This window comes from Xenopus tropicalis, chromosome 2, assembly GCF_000004195.4.
Source record: "Xenopus tropicalis strain Nigerian chromosome 2, UCB_Xtro_10.0, whole genome shotgun sequence".
In the NCBI taxonomy this organism is placed as follows: domain Eukaryota; kingdom Metazoa; phylum Chordata; class Amphibia; order Anura; family Pipidae; genus Xenopus; species Xenopus tropicalis.
Genome location: NC_030678.2, coordinates 43,214,665 through 43,242,085, shown reverse-complemented (window position 1 = coordinate 43,242,085; position 27,421 = coordinate 43,214,665). Strand labels below are relative to the sequence as shown.

The following is a 27,421-nucleotide window of genomic DNA, read 5'->3' as shown; positions in this document are numbered from 1 at the left end:
GTTAAAAGATAGCTGAAACTGCTAAGGCTAATGTTATCCACCCGTGATAGATCTCTGCTACCACGAGAGACTAACTGCTCCGAAATGCCTTTCCAGCAGCAACAATAGGAATCACCGGTGGAAAGGCCTACGAATTGCTTCGGCTTTCCAAAGTCTTTTGAGGTTGCCTGTGGGAGGAAACTTCACAGAACTTCGGAAAGCCGAAAGTGAAGGACATTCTACCTATTGTTGCTGGTGCAGAAAGGCATTTTGCAGTGGTCTGTCACCCACAGCAGCAGAGATCGCTAGCAACTAAATCGTTCCATGGGACATTAGGCTAATAAAGGAGTTAATAGAAAAGCCATAAAAAAAAGAGATAATTGAGAAAATATTTTTAAAGGTCCCCACCATTTCCCACTTTAAGAGTAAATATGGAAGTTACCCAACGTTGATTAGATAAGTGCTAATAAAACAATTACATGGATCACTGATTTTTCAGTGATCAGATTAATTTGCAGTTAACCGCACTTACACAAATCACAAAAAAATCCTCCCCCTTTAAAGTTACTGGTCATTAGGATGATCTGTTGGGGAAATTAGAGTGAAGGAGTTTATATGAAAGATAAATACAAAGGGATCATTGTGTTGAGGCCAGTTTTAATGAAACAGACTGAATAATGATTCAGCAAATATATAAATGGCAATTCATAATTAATAGACTTTAAAATAAGGATCCTATAAATATATAACATTTCATTTGAAAAAAAGCAGAACTTGAGTTGAAAGTTAACTTGACTTGAAAGACTTGAAAAAGTTAACATACATTTTAAGAGAACATTTCTCAGCCAGAATCTAAGAGGGAAAACCATGGAAGAAAAGCATAGCTCAAGTTCTTGTGGAGCGCTAGTGAAATGAAATGGATTCAGATTTACTTTCTGTCTGAAAACACAAAGGCATTCCTCCCTTTCCCAAACACATTCCAAGTCCTTATTTTAAAAAAAAAAAAAAAATGTCCAAATGGATGACATTACTGGTGCAACATCAAGAATTGCTGCGAGTCCTCATCCCAGCAGTGAGGAGCAAACATGAGCCAGAACCCATTAAAATGGCCTTAACGTAACAGGCGACATTGACAAGAGGAGGGACTGAAGAGGTTTAGCTAGCTGATTTATATTTGATCCAGAGATTTGCTCCTCTGACATCAAAGGTGGGCTCATTGTTATAAATGTGATTGGCAATTTCTTCTAGTGGAGGTTCTGGGTCAGTTGTAGCAAACTGAGCCGCTTCTTCAATCTCTTTCCGTACTTCCACATCAATTTCCTGGTAAATATTAAGAAAGAGAGAAGATAAAATTATTATGTCTAAATACATTTTATCCTTGTCTTGTAAATGTGTTATCTCTGAATATCTGCCTCATTGTGCAGGTATGGGAGCCGTTATCCAGAATGCTCGGGACCTGGGGTTTTCCGGATAAGGGGCCTTTCCGTAATTCGGATCTTCTACCATAAGTCTACTAAGAAAATTATTTAAACAGTATTTAAATCCAATAGGATTGTTTGGGCTCTAATTATAAGGATTCATTATATCTTAGTTAGGATCAAGTACAAGGTGTTGTTTTATTATTACAGAGAAAAAGGTAATCATTTTTAAAAATGTGAATTATTTGATTAAAAGTCTATGGGAGATGGCCTTTCCGTAATTCGGACCTTTCTGGATAACGGGTTTCCAGATAAGGGGTCCAATACCTGTATCTAGTACAGATAAACACCTATATTATATTTGTGTGTCCATTGCATGCAATAAGGGAATGTTAAAGCAATGGTGGATTTCCTTTTTCTTTGTAATAATAAAACTGTACTGTGTTTTTGATCCCAACTAAGATATAATTAATCCTTATTGGTGGCAAAACAATAATACTGGGTTTAAATTAATGTTTAAATTATTTCTTTATTAGACTTAAGGTACGTTGATCCAAATTACAGAAAGACCCCTTATCCAGAAAACCCCCAGTCTCAAGCATTCTGGATAACAGGTCCCATACCTGTAACATCATTTGACAGTTTGCCTGATGCACTTCCTTTGATTTGAGGCTCAAGTGAGCCCTGTGCATAAGTTTGAGCATTTGTAAGCACAGGGCTGTGTTACATGTTGCACACGCAACTCAGGAAACTATAAAGGGCACATTCATCAAAGTACGACAGGTCCGAATACAAAAAAAATGGTATTGTTTACAACTTTTGCGTATTTTCGGCAATATTTTCTTACTTACTGCCACCCTTTTGTTACTTTGAAAAAGAAAATAAGCACTTAATGGAGTTTGGAGCACTGCATATTATAGAATCTCTGAGCCCCCACTATATTATATATAAAAATAATACTGCTACTATGCCAGTATCCAAAGGGACTGCAACATTCACACAGGCCAACTCTGAGTACCTTTAATTCCTCCACACTAGACAAGTTGTTGTTTAACATTCTGTCCTTAAGAAGGGTGATAGGATCACTTTTACTTCTCACTTCCTGAATTTCTTCTCTGGTACGGTAACTGGAATTAGGAATAAAAAATGACAGGAAAATGTAGGTTAGTGAAAGTATATAAAGATCATGGAATTACAGTACAGGAATTCAGTGTTTCTACCTATATTACTGGACCAAAATGCAAAGAACAAAACCCACAAACATACACTTAAAGGGGCAGAACAGATGGGCCAGTTAGTTCTTTAAACCTTAAAATGTTAGTGCCCATGTGATTCAAATAGGCATGTATTTATACAGGTATGGGATCCCTTAACCGGAAACCCGTTATCCAGAAAGTTCCGAATTATAGAAAGGCCATCTCCCATAGACTCCACTATAAGCAAATAATTCTAATTTTTAAAAATGATTCCCTTTTTCTCTGTAATAATAAAACAGTACCTTGTACTTGATCCCAACTAAGATATAATTAATCCTTATTGGAGGCAAAAAAATCCTATTGGGTTTATTCAATATTTAAATTGTGGAGATCCAAATTACGGTAAGATCCCTTATATCCATGTCCAGAGCATTCTGGATAACAGGCCCCATACCTGTACTTGCTATGGAAAACAGTGAGAGGTGGATTGTTGTGTTCTGACTGGTTCTAATTTTCACTTTATTTCAGCCATGGTCAATGTGCCACTAGCCTAAAAGTTATCTGGCAGTAAAATTCCATTGCAACCTTTTCCTACCTTACACCAGGGTCACTCATACTGTGTCCATGATAACGATAGGTCTGGAGCTCCATTAAAATTGGGCCCTGAAAAATAAAGTATAAGATTTTAAATACCACTAAATAGAAAAAGGAATGTGTCACACTATTCAAGAACATAATTTCCCACCTTTCCAGATCTGCAGTGATCGGCTGCAAACTGTGTGGCTTCTCTAACACATAGAACATCCATGCCATCAACCTATGAAGAGAAGATTCAGTTATGCTTGGTGTCAGAAGACCCAGAACAAAATATGGATCAATAGCATCTGGGGCAATTTGAGCTCAGCTCTTCTATCATTTATATCTTAACAACATGCTATTTTGATGCACACTCTATGTTTGTACCTGCTCACTTAAGATATATGATTGATATATAACAAATAAGAATCAATAACCTTTATTTAAAGGGACAGTACCCTTGTTCAACATGAGTGCTGTAGATAGGGCTTGTTCGGAATATACTTTTACTTATTGTTTTAATCAAAAAGAAATTTATGTTGTCTGATGTTTTCAGATAAACAGGACAAAAGGGGAAATTGAAAACATATGTGGTCCTTGCAGGTGGATAAATTACCAGTATATAACCTCTTGTCCTCAAGCACCAAATGTTGTCTCAAGCTCAAGAAATCACAAAAAAACCCAATTTTTTCATGATTAAAACAACAGGCAAACAATTATGTTCAGATCAAACACTATTTAGTGAACTCATGTTAACCAAGGGGTATGCTGTCCCTTTAAATGGCTCATTAATATTTACCGCCTGCCTCTGATTCAATTAATAACACAAAGTAAACTATTAACACTAAGCTAAATCTGGCTGATCCAATTAATTGGCAGCTGTGTCTAGATTGGATCACATAAGGGACATGTACAGTCCCGACAGTATGCACAGCTGATAAATTCCTTTTTTGGCAGGATTTTAAAGCCAGCTACCTAAAATCTGAAAAAGCCCCAACCAGGTATCAGTCAGGGGGGCTGTTTTTACCCCAAACACAGGTCAAAGACAATAAGCTGGCAACATATTTTGCAGACATCATCAGATCAATAACACAAGAAGTCACATGGTAGGTCCTCTTCCTTTGGTTCAGCCAATGATTCTGACATTATAGCTACTAGTATCACAGTTTTGCAGTGTATTTTGATTAAGAAAGGAATTGGTAAAAGGAAGTACAGCATAATTAATACTTACTCTAAGGCCTGGGATGTAGTCTCCTCGTTTGTAATAGTCTGTGCTGGCTGCTGCTCTCTCCACAGAGGTCCCCATGCCATATCTGTTATTCTCACAAATAAAGATACAGGGCAGCTTCCATAAAGCAGCCATATTATAGGTTTCAAATATCTGTCCCTGAAACACAAAAAAATAAATAGGAGAAAAGCTTAGTAATAAATGCAATGTATAAAATAATTTACCCCAGGTACAGAAGAGCATTTTATAGTCAAAATTTCCAAATGTCATCAAAGGATTTTCTTTTGCCTTTAAAGGAGAAGGAAAGGTAAAAACTAAGCAAGCTTCTTCTTTAAAGGCAATTATTGGTTTTACAACAATTCACAAAGCTCATGTTTATGTATATGTTGCTAGAGTTACCATACGTAGAATCAAAATAATTTAAACAGTAATGATAGATGGAGTGTCTAGTTACACGTGGAAAATTAGGTTTTCCGCAGGCAACAAAGTTCTTGAAAATATCTTCTGATCCAGAATAATGATTGGCCCATGTAAAGCAATTAACATGTGATGATTAGGCAAAATGTCTTCTGCTACCAAAATGAAATCAAGAATGGAAAAAGATTTGCTGAATATCCCATTTGGGCTTAGAAACAGTTGGTAACATCAATCATACCAAGAAGTGGCCTATTAATTTAGAAAAAAAAAGGTAGTGAGCTCATGTACTTGCCAGTCTGGCTCGGCACTTTATTCCATTTTTACCTGGTTAGCAGCACCATCACCATATAACGCCACACAGATCTCATCTTTTCCAAAAAATTTGCAGGCCAGAGCAATGCCTGCTCCAAGGGGAACCTGAGGGTTTCAAAGGAAACACAAAGCATTCCACTAGGAATTCAGTTAAACATAAGCAAAATAAAGAAAATTAAACTCAAATGTACTGACACTGTTCTATGTTGTAAAAAATGTTGCAGTAGGAGTTTTGGTATAGCTAGTCACTATGATTAGTTTTCATACATACACATTTATACCAACACTGATCATTTATATCACTGAAGGAAAGAAAGGGAGCAACAATTTAGTTGATTTTGGAGAAATGCATACCTGAGCTCCCACAATTCCATTTCCTCCATAGAAGTTCTTAGCATACATATGCATAGAGCCTCCTTTACCTTTGGCACAGCCACCTCTTCTTCCTAATATTGAGAGAAGTCATTGAAAAATTGTATGAATGTCCTTTTAGGATAAGGATTGCAGGCATTTGTGACCATCACAAATGTGATGCCAAAAAGTGAATAATGGTCAAATATAAAAAGGAAGGCAGCAAGTATTAAAATAAAAGCAAAAAATATATATATTTTTAGAGTTTAGTCGTGTTTTATTCTCTGTCCCTTGGGCATTCTAACAAAGGAAGGACAACGCTCAAGTGTCCATTAGAAAAGAATCTAAACATATACCAAGGGAGGGAACCAAATACACATCAATCAATGACACTATGCATCGAGAATTTCTTTTAAAATTATGTCAAGGTTCACCACAGGAAGATACATCCTGCAGAAACTCTCTATCATGCACTGGTTCTGTGTGATGTTCCACCTAAGATCTGTCTCTACTGCAAGCAGATATTGCGCAGCACATACCTGTCAGCTCAGCTAGGATTTCCTTCACAGACACTCCCCGTGTGTAGCTATAACCATGTGCTCGATATGCAGTAATCAAGTGATCAGTGGGATTGATAGCAGCCTCGAGACCTACGCAGCAGGCTTCCTGAAAAAGATCATTAACTTGCTATAACTGTTTTGTCAATTGCATTGCCACATTTACATGTCCAGTCCAAACTATTATGGGTCTTAAAAGGGGTTTTAGTATCACACAGACAATGACTTTGTCTATGTCCAGTTTGAAATTTCAGCTACTATCTGGTTGCTAGGGTCTTGTTTATCTAAACAACCAGGCACTGGCTTGAATAAGCGTCTGGAATATGTATAGGAAAGGGACTGAATAGAAAGATAATGAATAAAAATTAACAATAATAATAAAGTTGTAAGCTCGCAGAGCAGTAGTTTTTTTTTTGTATTTTATGCATAACATATGCCATTTGTTGTGAACGTCACCTTTAACATAAAGAACAAGGTACTATATTATCATTATAACAGAGAGAAATTGTATCAAAACTGGAATTAGAAAATTAATATGAAAATGAATATTGTGACATTATGGGAAATGGCTTTGTTTTCCGGGATTATTAATCCTATACTTGCCTGCTGTCTGACTTAAGCACAAGATCAGTAAACACAGTGTATCTATGGCAGTTGCATGATCTTACCTGCCCATCATAAAGGTGGCAGAATCCTCTGATGATCTTTTGCTTGTACAGTTGATCTGATTTCAGCTCCATGCGACGGATTGTCTGCATAGTCCTGTAATACTGGAGCCCCTGTTCCCGAGTTAGAACAGCCTGGGTTGGGGGTCCCTCTTCCAAGCGGTGAACGTCACATTTCTAACCAGAATTTTTAAAAAGCAATAGTTATTATCTCTCAAAAGGTGAAATGCAACACTTGACAACATTTCCTGTATTTCTCCCAAACCCCAGTTACTTGCATAAGTTTACAAAATGTTCTTTTTTTTTTTTTGGAAGATTACATAGAAATTTATCTCTGTAAGTTTATTTTGTAAATGTCAGTGTTGGCATTTAAACTACTATCTGCTTGCTGAGGTCATGATCCAACAGCAACTTAGTGGGGGTTTTAAAGATATGTGTTGGTGACAGGTGACAGTTTTATATGTAACATGAATATCAGGCTGGAACAGTGCAAATAAAGCAGTGGTATTGTTTAGTTGGTTTATGTATGTAATAGCTGTGAATATTAAAGGAATAGTAACATCAAAAAATGAAAGTGTTTTAAAGTAATTAAAATATAATGTGCTGTTGCTCTGCAAAAAACTGGTGTTTTTGCTACAGAAAAGCTACTATATAAATATGCTGCTGTGTAGCCATGGGGGCAGCCATTCAAGCTGGAAAAAAGGAGAAAAGGCACAGGTTACATAGCAGATAACTAGTAGATAAGCCCCATATAATGGGGGTTTATCTGTTATCTGCTAAGTAACCTGTGCCTTTTCTCCTTTGAATGGCTGCCCCCATGGCTACACAGCAGCTTGCTTATATAAACTATAGTAGTCTTTCTGAGGCAAACACACCAGTTGCAGCAATGCAGGGCAACAGTACATTATATTGTTTTTACTTTTATACACTTTCATTTTTTGGTGTTACTGTTCTTTAATGCCTTTTAAATATTCAGGAAAACAAAACTTTTTTTTTTTTGAAGTTCAAATAGGATTTTGTTTTGTTTTACCATACATTGAGTAATACCACAGGTACAGAAAGTCTGACTTATTGTACCCTTTACTGCAGTCCTAGGGTTCCCAAGTGACCCTCTGTTATGCAACTGTTGCCCTAAAGGCCATAAAGCGCAACACAAAGTAATTGTTTTATTTTATTTTATCTGTGGACAATATGCATCACCAAGTACAAATCAACAGTTTATTTCCTAATATCTCCTACCTTAATGTCAAACGTAGCTTCTGATGCAAAGTCTGCATAGTTACGTGACGCCACCATTACACGAACAGCCTTAAAGGAAATGAGAAATATGTGAAAGAAAGCTCTATTCTGCTGTGTTTGAAACTATGGTGACCCTTCAACAGAGTAATTATTTTGTTCACATTATTCCTTTGAGGCAATAGTTCAGGCACGCCAAATGCATGCCCTCTTTTCTATAATGAAAACACAACAATCACAACAATCAGTTTAATGAGTAGCCATTTCACCCCACAAGAAACTAAAATTAAAGGGGTGCTGTTGCAATGTTATTCTTCATTGTGCCTTCTATTGATAACCGCATGTAAAACCAAAAAAGCAATGGACTATACAAACCCACCTATAGACTGTATGCTCTTGCGAGCAGGGCCCTCTTATCCTATTGTTACTCTGTTTACCCTTGTTTGGCAAACTCTTTAAAATCCCTGTTTGTTTAAATTTATTGTGAAGAGCTGTGTAATTTGCGGTCGCTATATAAATAAATGAGGATACCTACCTATTATTTTCTTTTGTTTATGTATTTGTTTTCCTTTATTTTTTTAGGGTTCTGGCACACGGGGAGATTAGTCGCCCGTGACAAGGGAGATTTGTTGCGGCGACTAATCTCCCCGTGTGCCAGAACCCTAAAAAAATAAAGGAAAACAAATACATAAACAAAAAAAATAATAGGTAGGGTATCATCATTTATTCATATAGCGACAGGCGATTTCAGCAAATCGGCGAAATTGCCTCGCGAGGCAACTTCAGCGATTTGCCAAAATCGCCTGCACAGCGTGTGCCATCCCACCGGCGACTTACATTTTAGCCGGTGGGAAGGCAACTTGGGAAGATTAGTTGCGGGCGACTAATCTCCCCGTGTGCCATAGCCCTTAATGGACGATTCTAATCAACTTTCCAATTGGTCTTCATTATATATTTCTTATAGATCTTAAATTATTTGCTTTCTTCTTCTGACTCTTTCCAAATTTCAAATAGGGGACCCCAGCATCTAAAAAACTATTGCTCTGTGAGGCTACAATTGTATTATTATTGTCAGTTTTCATAACTTATTTTTCCTATTTATATACCAGTCTCTCTTTCAAACCTCTGGTTGCTAAGGTAATTTGGACCCTAGCAACCAGATAGCTGCTGAAACTCCAAACGAAAAAGCTGCTGAACAAAAAGTGAATTAACTAAAAAACAAGAAATAAAAATGAAGACTAATTATAAACTGTCTCAAAATATTACTCTCTACATTATACTTAAAATTAACTCAAAAGTGACAAAGCCCTGTCTTACAAACATATAACTTTTGTTGAGGCAGAGGGCAGGCTAGAACCTAACTACTGAATACAGAATATAAAGCAAAGAGGCCCCTCATACTCCCTTTAACCTAAAGTTCTATAACTACTTTTTTCTGATCCACAACCTGGCTAATTACAAAAACCTGGTATTTGGATCCTTTTCAGAGAAGGATATTTTCTTGAAAACTTTTTAGAATGAGGATTTGGTATTATATGTGCTCACAGAGAAAACACCAAGTTGGGCATTAGCCTAAGTACTGAGGGACTGGATTCACTAAATACAGTGTGCAGTAGATTTTGTAAAAGACTTGGGTCTGTCCTTACCTCATTAGCAGCCCCCTAAAGCCATCGCATAGCCAGGATAATAAAAACAGAAAAAAAGGGGAAGAAAATAAAAAAGGACAATATATAAAATGCACACAAAGTATACATTTCTATATTACATGCAATATGCACATATTGGGATCTTGGGAGAATTCTGCGAATACCCAGAAGGTGCACAAGGAGATCTACCCAAACTCACAGGCAATTCCACACAATTCTGGCCTATACATGCGGTTTGGTTTTCCTTTGTGAACACTGTGCAACTGAAAAACTGAGTGCAATGAAAGTAGGTCAAATATTTAGGGCACATCTGAAGACTGTGTAGCACACTGCTGCAGATCCCAATCATTGATTTCCACTGCTCTTCAACAATTGAAGTAACTTGCTCGGCACCAGAAATGGCCTCAGATTACTTCCCATTAAATGACAAGGTGCATACCTTTGTCTAACTACAAGCATTTTGCAATTCTGTTTCTCTCTACTGGCATGACAACCAGTGCAGCCTCTGATATGTGGGGCAGCACAATGTAAACTTATTATCCCTTTCCCTGATAAATAAGCACAAAGTAATATTATGTTACCCTTCATCTTGCTCATTGCCCTAAGGGCAGTCTCTCTACTGCTGCATCTTCCTTGCAGTTTCATTAAAGGGGAGGTTTGTCTTAAAATGAACTTGTTAGTATTTTATAAAATGGCCAATTCTAAGCAACTTTTCAATTGGTCTTCATTATTTATTTGTTATTTGTTTTTTAATTATTTACCTTCATCTTCCAACTCTTTCCAGCATTCAAATGGGGGTCATTGACCCCGGCAGCCAAAAACCTATTGCTCTGTGAGGCTACAGTTTTATTGTTATTGACAGTTTATATTACTTATGTTTCTGTTCAGTCCCTCTCCTATTCATATACCAGTCTCTCATCCAAACCATTCCCTGGTTGCTAAAGTAACTTGGACCCCTAGCAACCAAAAAGCTGCAGAAATGAAAATGAAATAACTAAAAAACTACAAATAAAAAGTGAAGACCAACTGCAAATTGTCTCAGAATATCACATCATACTAAAAAGTTAACTCAAAGGTGAACAACCCCTTTAACTCCATATCCTGTTCCTTGTCTTTTTATGTCTGGAAAGCCCATTCTCTAGAATCATTATTATGCTGTGGGGCAGCTATAGAGTAGGGCAGAGAGGGCTTCACCTTAGGACCACATGGGCTGCCTTACCTTACTTGCCTTAATTACTTGCCTTACTTGACCACTATATCTGGGAAAGACTTTATTATTATTTTGGCATACTAATCAATGTCCTGTTTAATATGTACAAGATACACAATTTAGTGGGAAAAAACACAATGAATGCCTTGTAATTTCACTAAAACACAAAAGTTGCAACATTAAAGACGAAAACAACAAAACACAACCTACATTTATTAACCCTCCTGGTGTTGATCCATTATGGCCACACAAAGGCAATTTGCCCATGTGACCTTCTTTTCAAAACTCAAAAATATATTTGATAGAGATATATATATATATATATATATAATACATATTAGGCCAACTATATGGAATAAGCTGGACAGCTCTGCTCGTGAATATCCAGAAATCTGGACAACCAACTTTCATAAAGTGTATGTGTTTTATGTTGTGTTTTATGTTTAGAGGAACCAACTCTATTTCAGATTTGATATTTACTACTCACTCTCAAACAAAGCAATCATCATTGGAATGAATAGTAATTTACCATCTATCTTTTACTGTATGTGGTCAGTTAAATAACAACACAAGCCTGTGTAATAAACCTAGAAGTAATGCCAAGTGATATTGTGACATCTGGGTTAGAAACATAACAGAGCCTTTAAGGAATGAATACCTCTATAAAACACCCTATAATTAACTTGTACCAATGAAATGAGAAGTTGCATACAGGGCACATAAGATTCTCTTCGGAAGATCCACTTGCACAGTTAGGAACACTGTTTTGGAAGGTTAATGTCTACTACAATAAGAGTTTAATGGGAAAACAAAAACATGATGGGGGGACCATCATGTTTTTGTTTTCCCATTAAACACCCCCCAATTAACAACTGCATTTAATGCACCCCAATACACACCCCATTGGGTCCAGCACCAAGAACCCCAAATCGAATTCCAGTCGCACAATTCTCCAATAGCGCTGTCATACTAAATCCATACATTTGCTTAGGTTTGCCACAGGTATATCGCTTTGTTTACTAGCCACTTCTCGCCTTGCCCATATGCCCTTGCAATGTACTCACAGTGACAGGCTTCTGGGCTGGGCCCTTCAGCACACGGGACAGGAGAGACAACATCTTTTGCATGGGCGGCCGATCAGCAAATGCTAAGGGCTCACTGCGCTAACACACTTTCTACTGTCAACTGACACCTACGACCCTCAAACCTGATCGGCCGCCAATAACCTTCCCAGGAGCCACCGCAGAAACCGACGCGCTCAATAAGCGTCACGGACGCGCCCCTTGTGTTCCATGCTACGTCATAGGGCTGCGTTTTGTGTGGGTGTTTGCAGAGAACAAGTAATACAAGTATACCTTCTGCCAGCTGGGTGTTTAGTGTATTTAGAATAAAGGTACCGCCAGTAGCCATGGTTACAGAGAGTGAAATATAGGCATTCTCAGACACTGTTACACAGGTGGCTCTATGCAGCCGGAGTAGTAATACCTGCATACCTCCCAACATTTTGAAAACGGGAAGAGGGACAAAAATAAATGCAGTGCAGAGATCAGCGATTTTGTTGACCACGCCCACTTTTGTGACCACACCCCCTAAATTCCACCCCAATTTGACTAAATTTGGCAGGTTATTTAAAGTTTGAACACATTTCTGGGGGTTTTGGGGTCCTGTTTTATGTGTTATTACAGTTTTGCTGAAAGGTGAAATTGCCCTTTAAGCTGCAAGCAGGGCCGGAACTAGGGGTAGGCAGAAGAGGCAGCTGCCTAGGGCGCAATGATTGAGGGGCGCCAGGCAGGAGCCTCTCCTGCCTACCCCTAGTGCTACTTTGTCATTGCCTCCGCCGCTTGTCATTAGCGGCGGAGGCAATGACCAATCTAACCTCGGGGAGGTTGCCTAGGGCGCCCGGTCGGCTTGGCCTGCCCCTGGCTGCAAGTCTCAGTTCCCCCAAGAGACCTGTTTAGCTTATTAATTACAATTGTATCTCAGTGCAGGGGGATTTTTACCTTTCTGGGCTCTCTGCCTAAACCTACTTATTTAATTAAAAGTGAGAAACAATGTTTCTAAGTGCAGGTGAATCTCGTTAAGATTTGTGGGCTCTCTGCCAAAAGCTATTGTTAATTAAATTTGTATATTTTTTAGCTTCAGTGCAGGAGATAAAAGGGAAATGAGGGACTTGTCAGTAAGAATCTGGGACTGTGGGTTGACTGCCCCACGAAAATTGGGACCCTTGAGAGGTATGGGTTACCTGGTTACCAGATTACAGACAAATACTGAAAGGGATTTTCAGTACCCCATTCTTGTTGACTAAACATTTACAGGTGTGCTTACTAGCAGTTAAGAAAATTTCAGGGGTCTAAATTTCCTCTAAATTAAACATTTTTCCTGCTAATGAAAAATGAAATGATTTTTAATGCATAATAGCTATATTACTAGAATTGGGTCTATTAAAAGGGAAGTTATTCTATCCAAGGTGTGTACTAAACATATGTAATAAATAAATGAAACAACATGTGTGGTGTGTCTTTATTGCTGTCTTTTATTGTCTGATAATCTGAATGTTTAGCCTAAGGCTGATGCCACACGTGGCGTTTTTACGCTGCGTATTTTCTCAGCCTAAAAATGCAGCACAAGCCACACAGCCCCTGACTATGGCGTTTTTCAGCCTAGTACTGGTGATGTAGCAAATCCCGTTTCCATGGTGCTAGTAGTGCGAAATAGTAAAAAATGCCGCATATTTTCACTAGGTCTGGCAGCTGCCTTTGTGTATACACAGGAATAGCTTGCTGTGCAAATACTGGCGTATTTCGGCAAACGCTTGAAAAATCCGTGGTAAGGCGTTTTCTAGCATATTTACGCATTGTGTGGTTTGCTTCGAGTCTTTTCAAGTTATTTCTGTGGATGATGATATTGTGCGTTTTTCAGCCGCTGAGAGAATTAGAAAATACGCAGCGTAACAAATGGAATCAGCCTAAACTGGGTAACTCCAGAAAAAACAGAGGATGAGGGGGTTTGAAAGCTCTGCCTGTATTTGCATGGATAACATTTGATGTGTGAAAGTACTTGAACTTGTATTTAATGATTTGATGTTGTTCCATCTAAATCAGCACACACTGAAAAATTGTGCAACATTTCCCAATAAAGAGTTATCCTTTTGTTTTAAAGAACCACTGGTAAGTTATTTAAAAGATCTGTTTTGTGGTGGGATAAAGTGTAGTTAACCGTTACTCCAACAGTAAAACCAAGGGCCCACCTGAGAGAAGAGTTGCATGTGACACGTGCCATACCAGGAGTTATGACCAATTTGACTGGATCTGGTGCATACCACCTAGGGTAACTAATCTCTTGGGTACCCCCATGTCCAGAAGCCTTTTACACTAAATCTGGGCTGGTCAGTTAGTTATTCTAGCTTTATAAATCACAAATGAGAGATCAGATTCATTTAAACATCTATGTGTATTAGGCAATAATACACATAGACATAGGCAACATTTAACTTTGTGTTCATTGTATTTCAGCCATTATGATGTACATTTATACACATGTTACATATTTTTATTTAGTTCTCACAAAGAATAAAGATCAATTATTATTAACAGTGTTTGTCTCATTATTACATATGTATCCTTTAACATATTTATGTTTATATGGCCTAGTGGCCAACTATTAGGCAATGTTTCAAACAGATTTATAGATTCAGGCAGGAATCTTATTAAAAAAATAAAAGGTCATTGTTTCCCTGAAATGTCACGTTACCATAGTCTGAGCCCATGTATTGATTAATGAAGACATTAATTAATAACATTTCCTGGAGAGCTGTCCAGATCTGTGCAGTTTAAAGGGATGACTTAAGAAAAGCAGAAAGATTTAAAAGACTCCTGTCTTCTTTCCTTCTAATTTATCCACTATTTACTTATCTACAGGCAGCACTTCTAACAGATGTAAAAATGTACATGCTACCCAGCGGCTACTGTAGTGATAGAAATGAAATAATTTCCTGATTTTCACTTCAAAATGCGTGTGGCAAAAACATATATACTAAGGGGCACATTTAGTAGGGGCACATTTTCTGGGCTTGAAACACGATCATTTCTGTAGTTCTAAAATGTCTCGATAATGGTTTTATCGTTCGTTAAAATATTGCAATTGCATTCTGAAAATCACAAAATTTTTGTGCCGAAAAGTTTGTTAATGCCACGAAAACCTTTCTGCCATTGATGCCTTCCATGTCTGGCTTTGGAAGTCTTCCATAGGACTCAATGGTACTCGACAGATCAAACCTGGTGAAAAGATAGTCCCAATCAAAGTGTAACCAAAGCATCAACGAATTCTGAAATGTTCGTATTCTTTGTGCAAACTACATTTTTTTTGTGGAAATTTAACGAAAACCATGAAAAACTCGTGGAATGAGACTCTGACAGCAGCTGCTCTTGACAACCAGCCACACAAAAATATAGGCAGCACTCACTCAGCTCTTGGCAACCATAAAGAGCCTAAAATCTAGATTGCTATTGTTACCCATTAAAATCTCCTAATTTAGCCCATACATCAGCCCTAAATATATCCTAGTCTTCGCATAAAACACTGGACGTCCTTTTGGGGCCTCAAAACTTTCTGCTGTGGAACTGAGAGAAAACTGACACACTTAGGACAAGAGGAAAAGACTACTTTTGGTCAGTTTCACCCATTGTCTTCTCCTTAATTCGCCCTTGTTCTATTCCAGAATTCTAAAAAAACTGCCCCTTGAATGCACAAAATCACTGGGACCCTACAATGGAACATAAAAAGGGGTCAAAAATTACTTTTACTGAATTTCACCCATTGTATTCTCCTAAATTAGCCAGTTTGAAAAAATCTGGCCCTGGTTAAATAAATACACTGGGACCCTCAAAGGACTTTTTAAAAAACTAAAAAGATTGTTTTCACCCAGTGCTAGTTTGAACAATAACCTGTCCCTCTGGTAGCTCTGATGGCAGCAGGTACTGTTGGCAAGTTTTACTACATGTGGAAACATAAAACATTCTTAACCAGTGATTACAGAAGAAATACATGTACTTTATTAGGATATAGGACAAGGACCTAATGCGTTTTATGCGTAATGAGGAACTTATTTGTAGGATAACAAACTCACTCCTTTTAAAAGGTGCTGTGACCAGTAAGAAAATGTGACATAGCTACAAATCAAATACATGTAACCAAGGGTTTTAACCAATCTAATAGTTTTGTTTTATATTCTCATTGGTCACAACTCCTTTTCAAGTAAAGAAGCAGGTACGAGGAAAGGTAAAACAGGCGAGCACAGCCCTTCTTCCGATTGTACCGCACAGTCCCTACTCCTTTACTCCCACACACGGTACGTGCTGCGTCACTGCGCATACGTGTAGTCGTGACGCCACAATCTCGCGTGATGAGACTTGTGGAGTCGGGATTTTGTGTAAGACAGGAGGCAAGGCGCTTGCAATTAACAGGTTTGGGGGACGTGTAAGTAGCGATCCAGGGCTGCGGGCTGTGTTAGGAAATCGGGAGTGTTCCGCCAATAGCGGCATTGTTGGGCAGTATGGCATGTTTGTAGTTCTCTTTCTCTGCAGTAAGGCCGTTCTGCACAGCTGTGAGATGTATTCTCTGACACCCCAGGTGCTTTGTGGTATATTTTGGGCTGTAAGCTGTTTTGAGCAGGGCCCTTCATTTCTGTTTTTAACACTGAGCGCTACAGTGTGTTCTGTTCTTCCCTAAGATGCCATTGTCTGCATGTGTAAACTGTTATGTTTGTATCCCCTTCCTCTGTAAGGAGACAGTGGCGCTGGGTAAATAGTATTAATTCCCTTTAGAAGCCATAAGAGTATTCACTGTGAACCTGCAGGTGTCATACCTGTTTCGTTGATAGACATTGGACCAGAGGTTCTTACTATGTGTACAGAGCCATCAGAGTCTTATAGCAGTCACTTGGTCTGTGTCATTCTCTCCTTACTGTCAGAGACTAACAGAACACAGACCCAATGAGCCCAGAATCTAAGTGGGTTATCAGTCTATGAGGTTTGCACATCCCCTGATTGTTCCAAGCTCATGCTAGCAGCAACATCCTCCATGGTTTCCTTGGGAATTTTGCCATTGCAGCCTGACCTTAAATTATCACAGTAGTAAAGGGCAACTGTGTTCTGGTTGCATTCAGCAATGGTATTTAAGCTTGTTTTCCTTCCAATTTATGGGCTCTTTCAAAACTCTTGTATCTGAATGCAGTGTAATACAAGAGAATCCACTGCCTGCCAAAGTGCAAGTTAAAGCACCATTGGGTACAGATCCTAAGGGTATAAATGATGGCTTTTGGTGTACTGGATGCTTTGCATTAGTTTCCAGGCGACCCAACTGCTCAGCACCGAGAGAAGTCATTGGAACCATTTTACTAAAGGGAATGGAGACTATTGCTCTCTGGGTACAAAACCAAAGTGCTCACCAGAAGTCTCAATTACAAAAATAAAAACATTTTTTGGCCCCATATGGTATTTATACATGTAAGTGGGCGTAAAATCAAAATATAATCATTTGAAACCATGGCCAGATGCCAATATTGTGCCTGAACATGGAAAATTAAGGGTAATGACAAAAGTCAAAGGGGAACATTGCCTAGTATTGGAATTAACTAAATCAGATGTCTGTATATTGCCCTATTTATGTGTTTTATTCTTTAATAATTCATGGCTTAAACTGTTTCATAGGTAATTCATGGCTGGGGACGTGGAAGGGTACTCTTCCTCACTCCATGACACCAGTGTCTCTGCTGGCTTCAGGGCGCTGTATGAAGAAGGCCTTTTGGTTGATGTCACCCTGGTCATAGAAGATCATCAGTTCCAAGCACACAAGGCTTTGCTGGCGACACAGAGTGACTATTTCCGTATTATGTTCACCGCTGACATGCGTGAGCGTGACCAGGACAAGATTTACCTGAAAGGATTAACTGCAACTGGTTTCAGCCATGTACTTCAATTCATGTATTATGGGAATATTGACCTTAGCATGGCTACAGTTCATGAGATCCTGCAAGCTGCTATGTATGTGCAATTGACTGAAGTAGTGAAATTCTGCTGCTCTTTTCTTATGGCTAAAATCTGTCTGGACAACTGTGCTGAGATCATGAGGCTGCTGGATGATTTCAGTGTCGACGTAGAGGGTGTCAGGGAAAAGTTGGACCTCTTCTTGCTAGAAAACTTTGTGCCACTCATGTCCAGGCCTGACTTCCTGTCTTATTTGAGCTTTGAGAAGCTTAAGAGCTACTTGGATAATGACCGCCTAAGCAGGTTTCCTGAGATAGAGCTATATGAAGCTGTTCAGGCCTGGTTGCGGCATGATAGGAGACGATGGAGGCACACTGATACCATTATTCAGAACATCAGGTTTTGTTTGATGACACCTGCTAATGTCTATGAGAAGGTTGGTGAGTTTGAAAACACTAGCCAGGATTCATCAGTTATCTAGGCCATCCTTAAAAATCCCAAAAAGGCAAAAACTGAAGGAACATATAAACATGCTTAAGAGTTCTTTCACCGGGGTGATTTTTAATTGTGGTTGATGTGCACTGGGTTTTTTGTTTTTATGGGTGCCAAAGCAGTACAAAACAAGTTAATTGTCTTGGCCTCTCTATGGACCTGTACCCAGGGGAGTGAACTTAAAGGAACAGTAATACCAAAAAATGAAAGTGTATAAAAATAATTAATATATTATGTACTGTTGCCCTGCACTGGTAAAAGTTGTGTGTTTGCTTCTTAAACACTACTACAGTTTATATAAATACCCTGCTGTGTAGCCATGGGGGCAGCCATTTAAATTGAAAAAAGGAGAAAAGGCACAGGTTACTAAGCAGATAACAGATAAGTAGCATAGATTCCCATTGTATTCTACACAGTTATCTGTTATCTTCTTATGTAACCTGTGCCTTTTCTCCTTTTTTCAATTTAAATGGCTGCCCCCATGGCTACACAACAGCTATTTCTATTAACTACAGTAGTCTTTCTGAAGCAAACACACAACTTTTACCAGTGCAGGGCAACAGTACATTATATATTAATTATTTTTATACACTTTCATTTTTTGGTGTTACTGTTCCTTTAAACTCTAAAAAAAGCTGCCCATGCTTAAGTTCACTCCTGTAGGTGCAGACTTACAGCAGACACATTAATAACTCTTGCATTGCATTTGGTGGGTTTGTATGTGTTCCAGGCTGTGTGCATAAGCTCTGCGCTGAGAAAAACAAAAGTCTTTACAGTTATTAATAGAACATTTTTATAGATTTTATTAACATGTTATCTGTTCATTGCCTAGAAATATTAATATATGTCTTGTTTCTTAGTAACAGTTTATCATCTTCTGAATTTTGTGGGATAACTTTAATGATGTGTCCTACATGTGACAATAGCTTTCATTTTTCATTAAAGGCAAAAGTATAATGGAATAGCTTATTTGTGATCAAGATGTGCCATATTGTAGCCACAGTAGTGCACTTCTCTTTAGAGCTGCTCATTAATAGTGGTGCACTTTGGAGAATTGTTAATCTCCTACTCTAGCATAAATTTATATAACTGTCTGCACACACTTGACTGTTAAATGGAAACCCCTCCCTACTTCTTAATATTCTTTTAAATATGTAAAATCACATTTGATTTCCAACACTGAACATTTGCTCTGGGCTTTAAAGTATCCCCTCACTTGTTAACCTATATTTCTCTTTCTTTGATGTCTGAGTACAGTATTGCCTTCTATTTTGTTTTCGTTTACCTTTTATGGGTAAAATAGTTATGTAACGCACCACTGTAAGCGCTCCTACCTCCAAAGTTAAACTGTGAGGCCTGGAGCAGTGAAGGGGCTTGGCCTTAAGAGGGAGGTTTGGAGGTAAGAGGGGTATTTATTATTCATGCGACAGTATAGGCTTTCCTGCTCCTGTCCCATAACTGTCCCCTGACTTGCACATCATTCATTGCCATGTGACTGGCAGTAATGAGAACGTTGCCCTGTGCCTACTAGTGGTGAGCCCTGTACATCATGGCAGATTTTTAATTGGTTCCATGATGCAGAGCGCAGCATGACCCTTGAGCAAGTGCTTTTTGAATGAGCACAAAGAGATACAATTTTGCACCCCCTGTAGTTTGTGTCCGGCGTCACAATACATGACCCCTAATGCCTGTTTTCTCTTATAAATGCTTGTTTGCTTTCCTAGATAATCTTGGAACTAAGTAATGTTTTCCTGTATTTGTAAATTTGTTATGAATGCTTGGGCCTTGACTAAAGCCTAGAGCTCAAAGGAGTGCTTCAAAATGTTCCTCATACTCTGCCTAAGGTAGTTTTACATTGGTCTATTTTTTTACATCACTGGAACTTACTGTTCATGATCTACTTGTAGCAGGGGTGGGAGTTTAGGGCCACGCTTTAATTGGTTGAATACAATACTATTTTGGCCAAAAAAAAATGCTCATAAGGAGCTCTATGCTGGCCATACTTGGAGGGAGCTCCCAGTGTGGGCAGCCATTTGGAACTCTAAGAATGTGAATAATGAGCAGAGTCCCATCTCTTTCATCATGTGCATGCTTGTGACCAGGCACGGCTGCCTGTACCGGAAATTGCATCCTTAGGTTTTATTAGCGCTCCAAAACCATTGATATAGGGGATATCCATGTAGCTGTTTCTTAAAAGGAGTGCCGTAAGTGCAGGGGGGGTGGGGTACATGTATGTGCATTGCCCACAGAGATTGATGTAAATGTATTAGTCACCACTGCTGAACTGTTTAGTGAGTTGTGGAATGGCCAGTGAGACGAGACTGCAAACCTCTGCTTCACTTGATCTTCTTAACTGTGTTTAGCTACATGCACAGCTGCAAAGGTCCTTTGTGAATGTGCTTCCTGAGGCACGCTTTAGCAGGTCAGTGGCTAAGGCATGGGAGTAAATATTTGTAAAACCTGTGGTACATGTGGCATTTTTATTTCAGTGACATCAAAATTGTTGCAACAGAATGCTGGTTTGATATGATCACTTTTCATCAGAATTAAGGGAAAGGTCTGAGATATAAAGGAACACCTTCAGATGCCTATGGTGCCCATGTACCATACTCTTACCATATTGTTTACAATAGTGTAATGTAAAAGGGCAGTAATAAAGTTGCCCACATTACTTTTTTCTATAAAGGGCTTTTTTTAATATATAAAATTATATGTTTTTTTGTTAGCCGGTCTTGCTTGTCAGATCATTAAACAGCAATGCTGTCCTGTGGAGGGTGGGCAAGGGTTCATATGTATAGGACTATTGGTGCCTTAAAGGAGGAGAAATGGTAAAATCACTGGGCAGTGCCAATCACTAACTCCGGGCCAGTGCTGCTGTTAACTGAAAAGTGCACCAGGTACTACTTTAGGAGCACCCCATTGCCACCTTCCTCCCTGTTGATTCTTGTATGGCGTCTAGCTAAGTGCACATGTGAAATGCTGGCATTTTTCTTCAAAGTTTGGCTTTTCACTCACAGTGGCCAAAAGCAAGCCCTCAGAGACAGAAGAAGCAATGTGGGACTCCTACAGTTGAACCCCAGGCCAGTGCAGTGTTTGGCCAACAGGAGCACTGGTTCGGGTTCTCGGGTAAGTGATTATAATCACTAACAAATTGGCAACCCCAGTCACAGTGTTCCTTTCCCTCTCCTTTAGGGAGTTGCAGTATTCTATCCAGGCACACCAGGAAGTGAATGCTCCATTCAGATTGTTGTAATCCTTTGGAAATAGATACAAACATAGTTGCATGCAATAAATATGAAATAAAAATGTCTTGCTATGATGTGTCCGTTATTAACATGAAATTTCTGTTAAGATTGCCATACATGTCCAGGCAGTATGCCCAGTTCTGATTATACTGCTGAACCATCTGGTCATGTCTGGCACAGTAGGGTTTCATTTTGACAGACCATCCATTTGTGTTTGGTCTGTCCAAGATTTATATATATATATATATTGTCTGGCAGGGCAACATCTTATCATATGAACAGGGCATGTGAAGTGAAATGAGCAATCGCAATACTTGAGAGATGGAGGGGTGTGCACCTGTGCCAAACGTTTAAAATAGTATTTATTCCACATTTATACCAGATCCAGACAGTTGTATCTGTATAACCAAAACTTAGTGATGACTAGAAAAACATCGGATTGCTTTTCTTACCTCAGTTACCGTCTTACCGCAGACAGTTTCCAAAACGACCAGCATAAATAATTATTATTTATAAATTATAATTAAAGCTTTTTTTTAAAAATTACTAATACTGCCCAGAATAAAATACCTGTCTTCTTGCACTCAGTCTCATTTCATTTGTACAGCACAAGCAGCTCATTTCAGCTACTTCCTTGGCTAGCATGAAGCTCTGTTCCTTTATTTTCTAAGCTCTCCTTTATTGACTGTAAAGATGGTGGAAGAGGTGCCTACTGCACATGCCTGATTGCTTTCCATTGGAGCAGAGGCAGACTGACTTTACAGTCACAGAGAGCGGGAGAGCGCAGAAAAGGGTGTGGTGCTTCACACTAGACTAGAAAGGAGCTGAAAGAGCTGCACTTTAGCTGCTTGTAATTTAAAACCCACATGAGACTGAATTCAGAGAGAAAGGTATGCTATCCTGGGCTCAGTTTAGAGACTTTTTAGGGGATTTTAAAGTAAAAAGCTTACGTATACTTTTAATATAAGCAATATATTTGGAGATCAAATATATCCTTTAATCAGCCATGGCTATCTTGCTTATTGGATTTGTTAGGGCTGGGCTTTAGGTGTCAGATATGCTGTTGTGATACCATTACACTGGCAGTGGTTGTTTGCAAGTGATCACTTTACTAGGGTTAATGTATTAATTACTGAAGTATTTGTGTTCCAGAAGAAGGTCACACTGAGCTGTAATATATTTGTGGAACATCATTATGACACTTAAAGCATCCTGTTCTAACATGAAATAGAAAAAGCCATTAGCAGATGGTCAAGTAAAATGAGAGCAAAAATGTAGATTTTTTTAATTTTGTTTCAGTAAAGGAGCCGCTTTGAAGCTTGTGTCACTGCATCAGTGTAAGAAATGATGAACTGCCTTTGCCAGACTTTGCATTTATCAAAGTTCTTTAACTTTTTTTTTTTAAATAAAGAAATTATGATTTTGACATTCAGTTTCTGTTTTCATTATTCCATCACCCATATCCTGATTTATTGGGTGGTTTCAGTAAGTGATCTCACCCATTCTTTAAATGATCAGTAAGACCAACATTCCGTTTTGTATTTAGTTTGTCATATGACCTATATTTACATTCATTCTTTATTTCAATATAAGTTCATTCCTTGAATTTAATTTTGTTTTTCTTTGTGCTTTTGCTATTGGCTCTGCTGCATTTATCCATCTTCTATCTGTTATATCATAAATAATGCATAATTCATTATTGGTCCATATAGCCCTGCCAGAAAAGCTGCAGATATTTATAAATAAAAACATGATTCCTAGAAATGACTTTTCTAATGAACATTATGTGAAAATTCTTTTTAAGGCATTATTTTCACTGACTGGTCGTGGTGGTTCTTACAATCGGTTTTTACTGTAAAATATTGGGTTTTCTTTATTTTTCCTTCACTGCTTTTACCAAGAGAGAGTCTAGTTAAAGAGGGATGTTTTTCTATTTTTAGTGTAGTGTATAGGGTTTACATACTTACTTTTTGTATTATGACACAGGACTGCCACATTCTTTCCCTTGGACTATCCCATTCATCCCTATAGCTGGTTTCTTTTGGTGCTACTTAAAATCTCCTGAAGCCCTGAAACTCATTATCAGGGGCTTTTCAGTAGACTAGTAATCCGTTTTCGCAGCTCCTTTGAAGTTCTTTTGGACTTGAAGTAAGAAGATGGGCTAACGTGAAACTGGCTTCATATTCTTGTTTAGTGCCAGGAATGACAGAAACCATAGGTATTTCTTAATTAAAACAATAGGCAAAAAAGCATGTTCTGCACAAGTAGCTAATGTTAAAAAGGGTGTATACTGTCCCTTTTAAATGCTCCTTTTATAGTAAATTATGCCTTAGTGCAAATTTAAAAAAGAAAGTAACATTTAAGTTTTTATTCACTTTTAACCCCAGTGCTTTCTGTTGTATTATGCTATAGACTATTTATTAGGCTAGTGGGGGCTGTTTGGGACTCTGTGTACTTGAAATGCCAGGGAATGTTTTGAATCCCAGTCCAGACATGCATCCAGCTTTACGTGTGTGTGTGTGTGTGTGTGTGTGTGTGTGTGTGTATATATATGAGGCTACACAAAAGCCCTGGCTGCATTTGGTGCCTGTAGTAGTGTTTGATTTCCTATGGCATACCCAAAGGCACACAAAAGCCTTCTACATGGGAGTAAAAACTCTTCATTCTGTTCTTCTGTATCCTAGAAACAATACTTTTGAAACCCTTTAATGGATGGCATCGCTGGCATAGGCAACCAAATACATGCTCTTGTTTTCACTTGATAGATGGAAAGAAAGTTGAGGTCAATCTGTGTTGTTGCATTGAGATGCCAGAGAAACTGTATGGTTACGATGTATAAAAATTTAATTTCAGTTCAGGTTCTTTATGGTCCTATTAAGCCTGCAAAGCACCAAAACTGGTGGTCGTAGGCTTGAAAATCTAGGTCTTTTGTGAATCAGCTCTTTGGAATAGGGAGTTTGTTGATCTGTTTATTTGAAAGAAGCCATATACCGTACTTGCTTGTGCTGCACATTTGGTAGTGGTAGAATCTATTAAGTGAGCTCTGTCATTGATGTGGGAATTCAGAGTAAATGTATTATAACACTGGCTGCATGATCGCAGTATCCACATGCACTTATTGCCTGTTGTGTTTTATTATATGTTCATAGTTTGAGTAAATGCCGTAACTTCTCATTAATGTACCATGCCTTTTCATTACTACATAATGGAAATGTCTTAACAAGCTGTGCACTCATGTTTTATTAAGGTGTAGTTTCAATAACTCGGAGTCAGATTAACCTCACTCCAGGAGTTTATATGCAAGTTTGCTTGGGTGTGCTAGTCGCTTTAGATATGTTGACTTAATATTGGCAACAATACGGAGAACATCCCATATACAGCGTGGAAAATATACTGCAACCCCATCTGCATTGTAAAGGTTTCCCTAGGCCACTTGCACATCAGTATTGGGTGTAAAAGCTTCCAGTGTTACCGTAAGGCTGGCAAATGATGGATATGGGTTGGCATTGTGTTAACCTGAAAAGCTACGCAGCATGAATGCAGCATGTTTCCAAAGTCTGCACCTATCCATTGGGTGGACATATCCTACTCTGTAGCAGTCTATTTGAGATTAAAGTAATTGTGTATTAGAAATTTGTGATTTGGTTTTTATTAATGGCAAATACAGCTCTCACAAGAAATGGCACTATGTTAATAGTCTCATAGCATCAGGGTTCTGTGTCACTTACACCCCTATGCCACAGAAGTTACATTCCCTGTGAAGCCTTCCAGGCCCTGACTTATGGCAAGCACTGTGCCATGCCCCCTGTTCTGAAGGACTGTGCCATTAGAGTCTGGATGGTTGGCAGTGGGCTGCAAAGGGAGCTGTAAGTGTGTAGCATAGGGCTTGGCACAGCAACTTTGTCAGAAAGGCTTCTAGTGTTACTTTGGAAAGTTACTGTAATACCAAGAAAATCTCTCACATGAGACACATGTTCTTTTCCTTTAAGGGGCTGTGGATTTTCCTGCAGCACTTGAGCTATATAAGACATTTGTCCATCTAATAAATATATATATATATATATATATATATATATATATATATATATTATATATATAATATTATATATATAATATGCTGTTCTTTGGGGTTTTTTTGTGTTCAGGGTCATAAATGTGTTTCTTGTTTTAAAAAAAAGTGTTATGTAGTCGATTGGATAATGTTTATTTTCAAGCTTTGCCACTGAATTGCTAAATTCACATTATGCACCCTGTTTTTGTCTTTTTCCCTCTAGGTGAAAACATCTGAATTCTACCGGTACTCACGGCAGCTGAGGCACGAAGTTGAGCAAGCCCTGAACTACTTCCATAATGTCAGCGAGCAGCCTCTGATGGAAATGAAATCAAACCACATCCGTTCAGCAAAACCCCAGACTGCAGTATTCCGGGGAATGATTGGGCACAGCATGGTTAATAGCAAGATCCTCCTTCTTCATAAGCCTCGTGTGTGGTGGGAGCTTGAAGGACCCCTGGTTCCACTCCGTCCAGACTGCCTTGCCATCGTCAACAATTTTGTTTTCTTGCTGGGGGGAGAGGAACTCGGGCCGGATGGTGAATTTCATGCATCTTCTAAAGTATTCAGATATGATCCACGACAAAACAGCTGGCTGCGAATGGCAGACATGTCAGTACCGCGGTCGGAATTTGCCGTCGGAGTCATTGGTAGATATATTTATGCTGTGGCTGGAAGGACGCGTGATGAAACCTTTTACTCCACAGAGCGATATGATATCATAGAAAACAAATGGGAGTTTGTGGACCCTTACCCTGTCAACAAATATGGCCACGAGGGGACCGTTCTTAATAATAAATTGTTCATCACAGGTGGCATTACATCCTCTTCAACTTCTAAGCAGGTGTGTGTGTTTGACCCAAGCAAAGTGGGAACAGTGGAACAAAGAACCAGAAGAACACAGGTTCTAACAAACTGCTGGGAAAATAAGTGCAAAATGAATTACGCTAGGTGTTTCCACAAGATGATTTCATACAATGGCAAACTGTACGTCTTTGGCGGAGTCTGCGTTATTTTAAGGGCTTCATTTGAATCGCAGGGCTGCCCATCTACGGAAGTTTATGATCCCGATATGGATCAGTGGACTATATTGGCATCTATGCCAATAGGTAGGAGTGGTCATGGAGTAGCTGTGCTAGACAATCAAATCATAGTGCTTGGTGGCCTCTGTTACAATGGGCATTATAGTGATTCCATCTTAACCTTTGACCCAGAGGAGAACAAATGGAAAGAGGATGAGTATCCCAGAATGCCTTGCAAGCTGGATGGTTTACAAGTATGCAGCCTGCATTTTCCAGAATACGTTTTAGAGCATGTGAAACGTTGCACATAAAAATGATCAACTTTTGTTTTTAGCAATTTTTAAAAAAAAAAAAAAATGTCTTAAGCAACTCAGACCTTGTGCTATTCCCATAGCTAAAGGCAGGTTCTCATGACACTGACTACTTGGTTTTCTTTGTTCTCTGAAAGCATTATATGAATCAGGATGCCCATTGTGGACTTGGCAGGCTTGGGGTGGCCGTGCCCAGTCTGGCTAAGTTTTGTTTTTTATTTAAATACATTTTGTCTGTTTTCCAATCACTTTGTCTTTTTATTCCTCTGCAACAAAATCCACTGTTGGTGTCCTGATATACAGGCTGATCATAAAAAATCAAAAAGAAAATATAACATGGAAATAATTGGGTATGTAATGGATGATGGTTTGTCTATTGTGGCATGGTGGGAAGACTGTGGGTAATTTGCAGTAAATCCTGACTGTTTCCACACACATGCCCATATTTAATGACATGTATTTTTGAGCTCTGCATCTCATGAAATAATTAAAGGAGAAGTAAACCCTAAAAATGAATCTTGAATCT

The 27,421-nt window shown here is 38.6% G+C and overlaps 2 protein-coding genes across 8 annotated transcripts; one reads left to right on the top strand and one right to left on the bottom strand.

Annotated features, from left to right (window-relative positions):
* Positions 1-616: 616 nt before the first annotated feature.
* pdha1 (pyruvate dehydrogenase E1 alpha 1 subunit) lies at positions 617-12,072 on the bottom strand. Of its 3 annotated transcripts, XM_012957027.3 has the most exons (12): positions 11,856-12,072; positions 9,582-9,596; positions 7,939-8,007; positions 6,703-6,876; positions 6,017-6,143; positions 5,481-5,572; positions 5,139-5,231; positions 4,401-4,556; positions 3,339-3,410; positions 3,189-3,256; positions 2,416-2,524; positions 617-1,299 (listed from the first exon to the last, which is right to left on the bottom strand). In XM_012957027.3, the coding sequence occupies exons 1-12, from the start codon at positions 11,916-11,918 to the stop codon at positions 1,135-1,137; spliced, it is 1,203 nt and encodes a 400-aa protein (XP_012812481.1). In that variant the 5' UTR covers positions 11,919-12,072; the 3' UTR covers positions 617-1,134.
* A 4,008-nt stretch (positions 12,073-16,080) lies between these two features.
* Positions 16,081-27,143, top strand: klhl15 (kelch like family member 15). Of its 5 annotated transcripts, none has more exons than XM_004911654.4 (3): positions 16,081-16,138; positions 17,499-18,210; positions 25,786-27,143. In XM_004911654.4, the coding sequence occupies exons 2-3, from the start codon at positions 17,506-17,508 to the stop codon at positions 26,893-26,895; spliced, it is 1,815 nt and encodes a 604-aa protein (XP_004911711.1). In that variant the 5' UTR covers positions 16,081-16,138; positions 17,499-17,505; the 3' UTR covers positions 26,896-27,143. The 5 variants fall into 5 exon arrangements, with proteins under 5 accessions (XP_004911711.1, XP_004911708.1, XP_004911710.1 ...); XM_004911651.4 differs by lacking the exon at positions 16,081-16,138 and adding an exon at positions 16,161-16,266; XM_004911653.4 differs by lacking the exon at positions 16,081-16,138 and adding an exon at positions 16,166-16,253.
* The last annotated feature ends 278 nt before the right edge of the window (positions 27,144-27,421 follow it).

Bases quoted from the DNA above. Each gene is read 5' to 3' on its own strand.
- pdha1 (XM_012957027.3), bottom strand. From the start codon at position 11,918: ATGCAAAAGATGTTGTCTCTCCTGTCCCGTGTGCTGAAGGGCCCAGCC. The intron at 5,232-5,480 runs GTATGCATTTCT...TGAAACCCTCAG, and splicing joins ATGGAATTGTGGGAGCTCAG to GTTCCCCTTGGAGCAGGCAT. The intron at 3,257-3,338 runs GTGGGAAATTAT...TTTATTTTTCAG, and splicing joins ATCACTGCAGATCTGGAAAG to GGCCCAATTTTAATGGAGCT.
- klhl15 (XM_004911654.4), top strand. From the start codon at position 17,506: ATGGCTGGGGACGTGGAAGGGTACTCTTCCTCACTCCATGACACCAGT. The intron at 18,211-25,785 runs GTTGGTGAGTTT...TTTTCCCTCTAG, and splicing joins CTGCTAATGTCTATGAGAAG to GTGAAAACATCTGAATTCTA.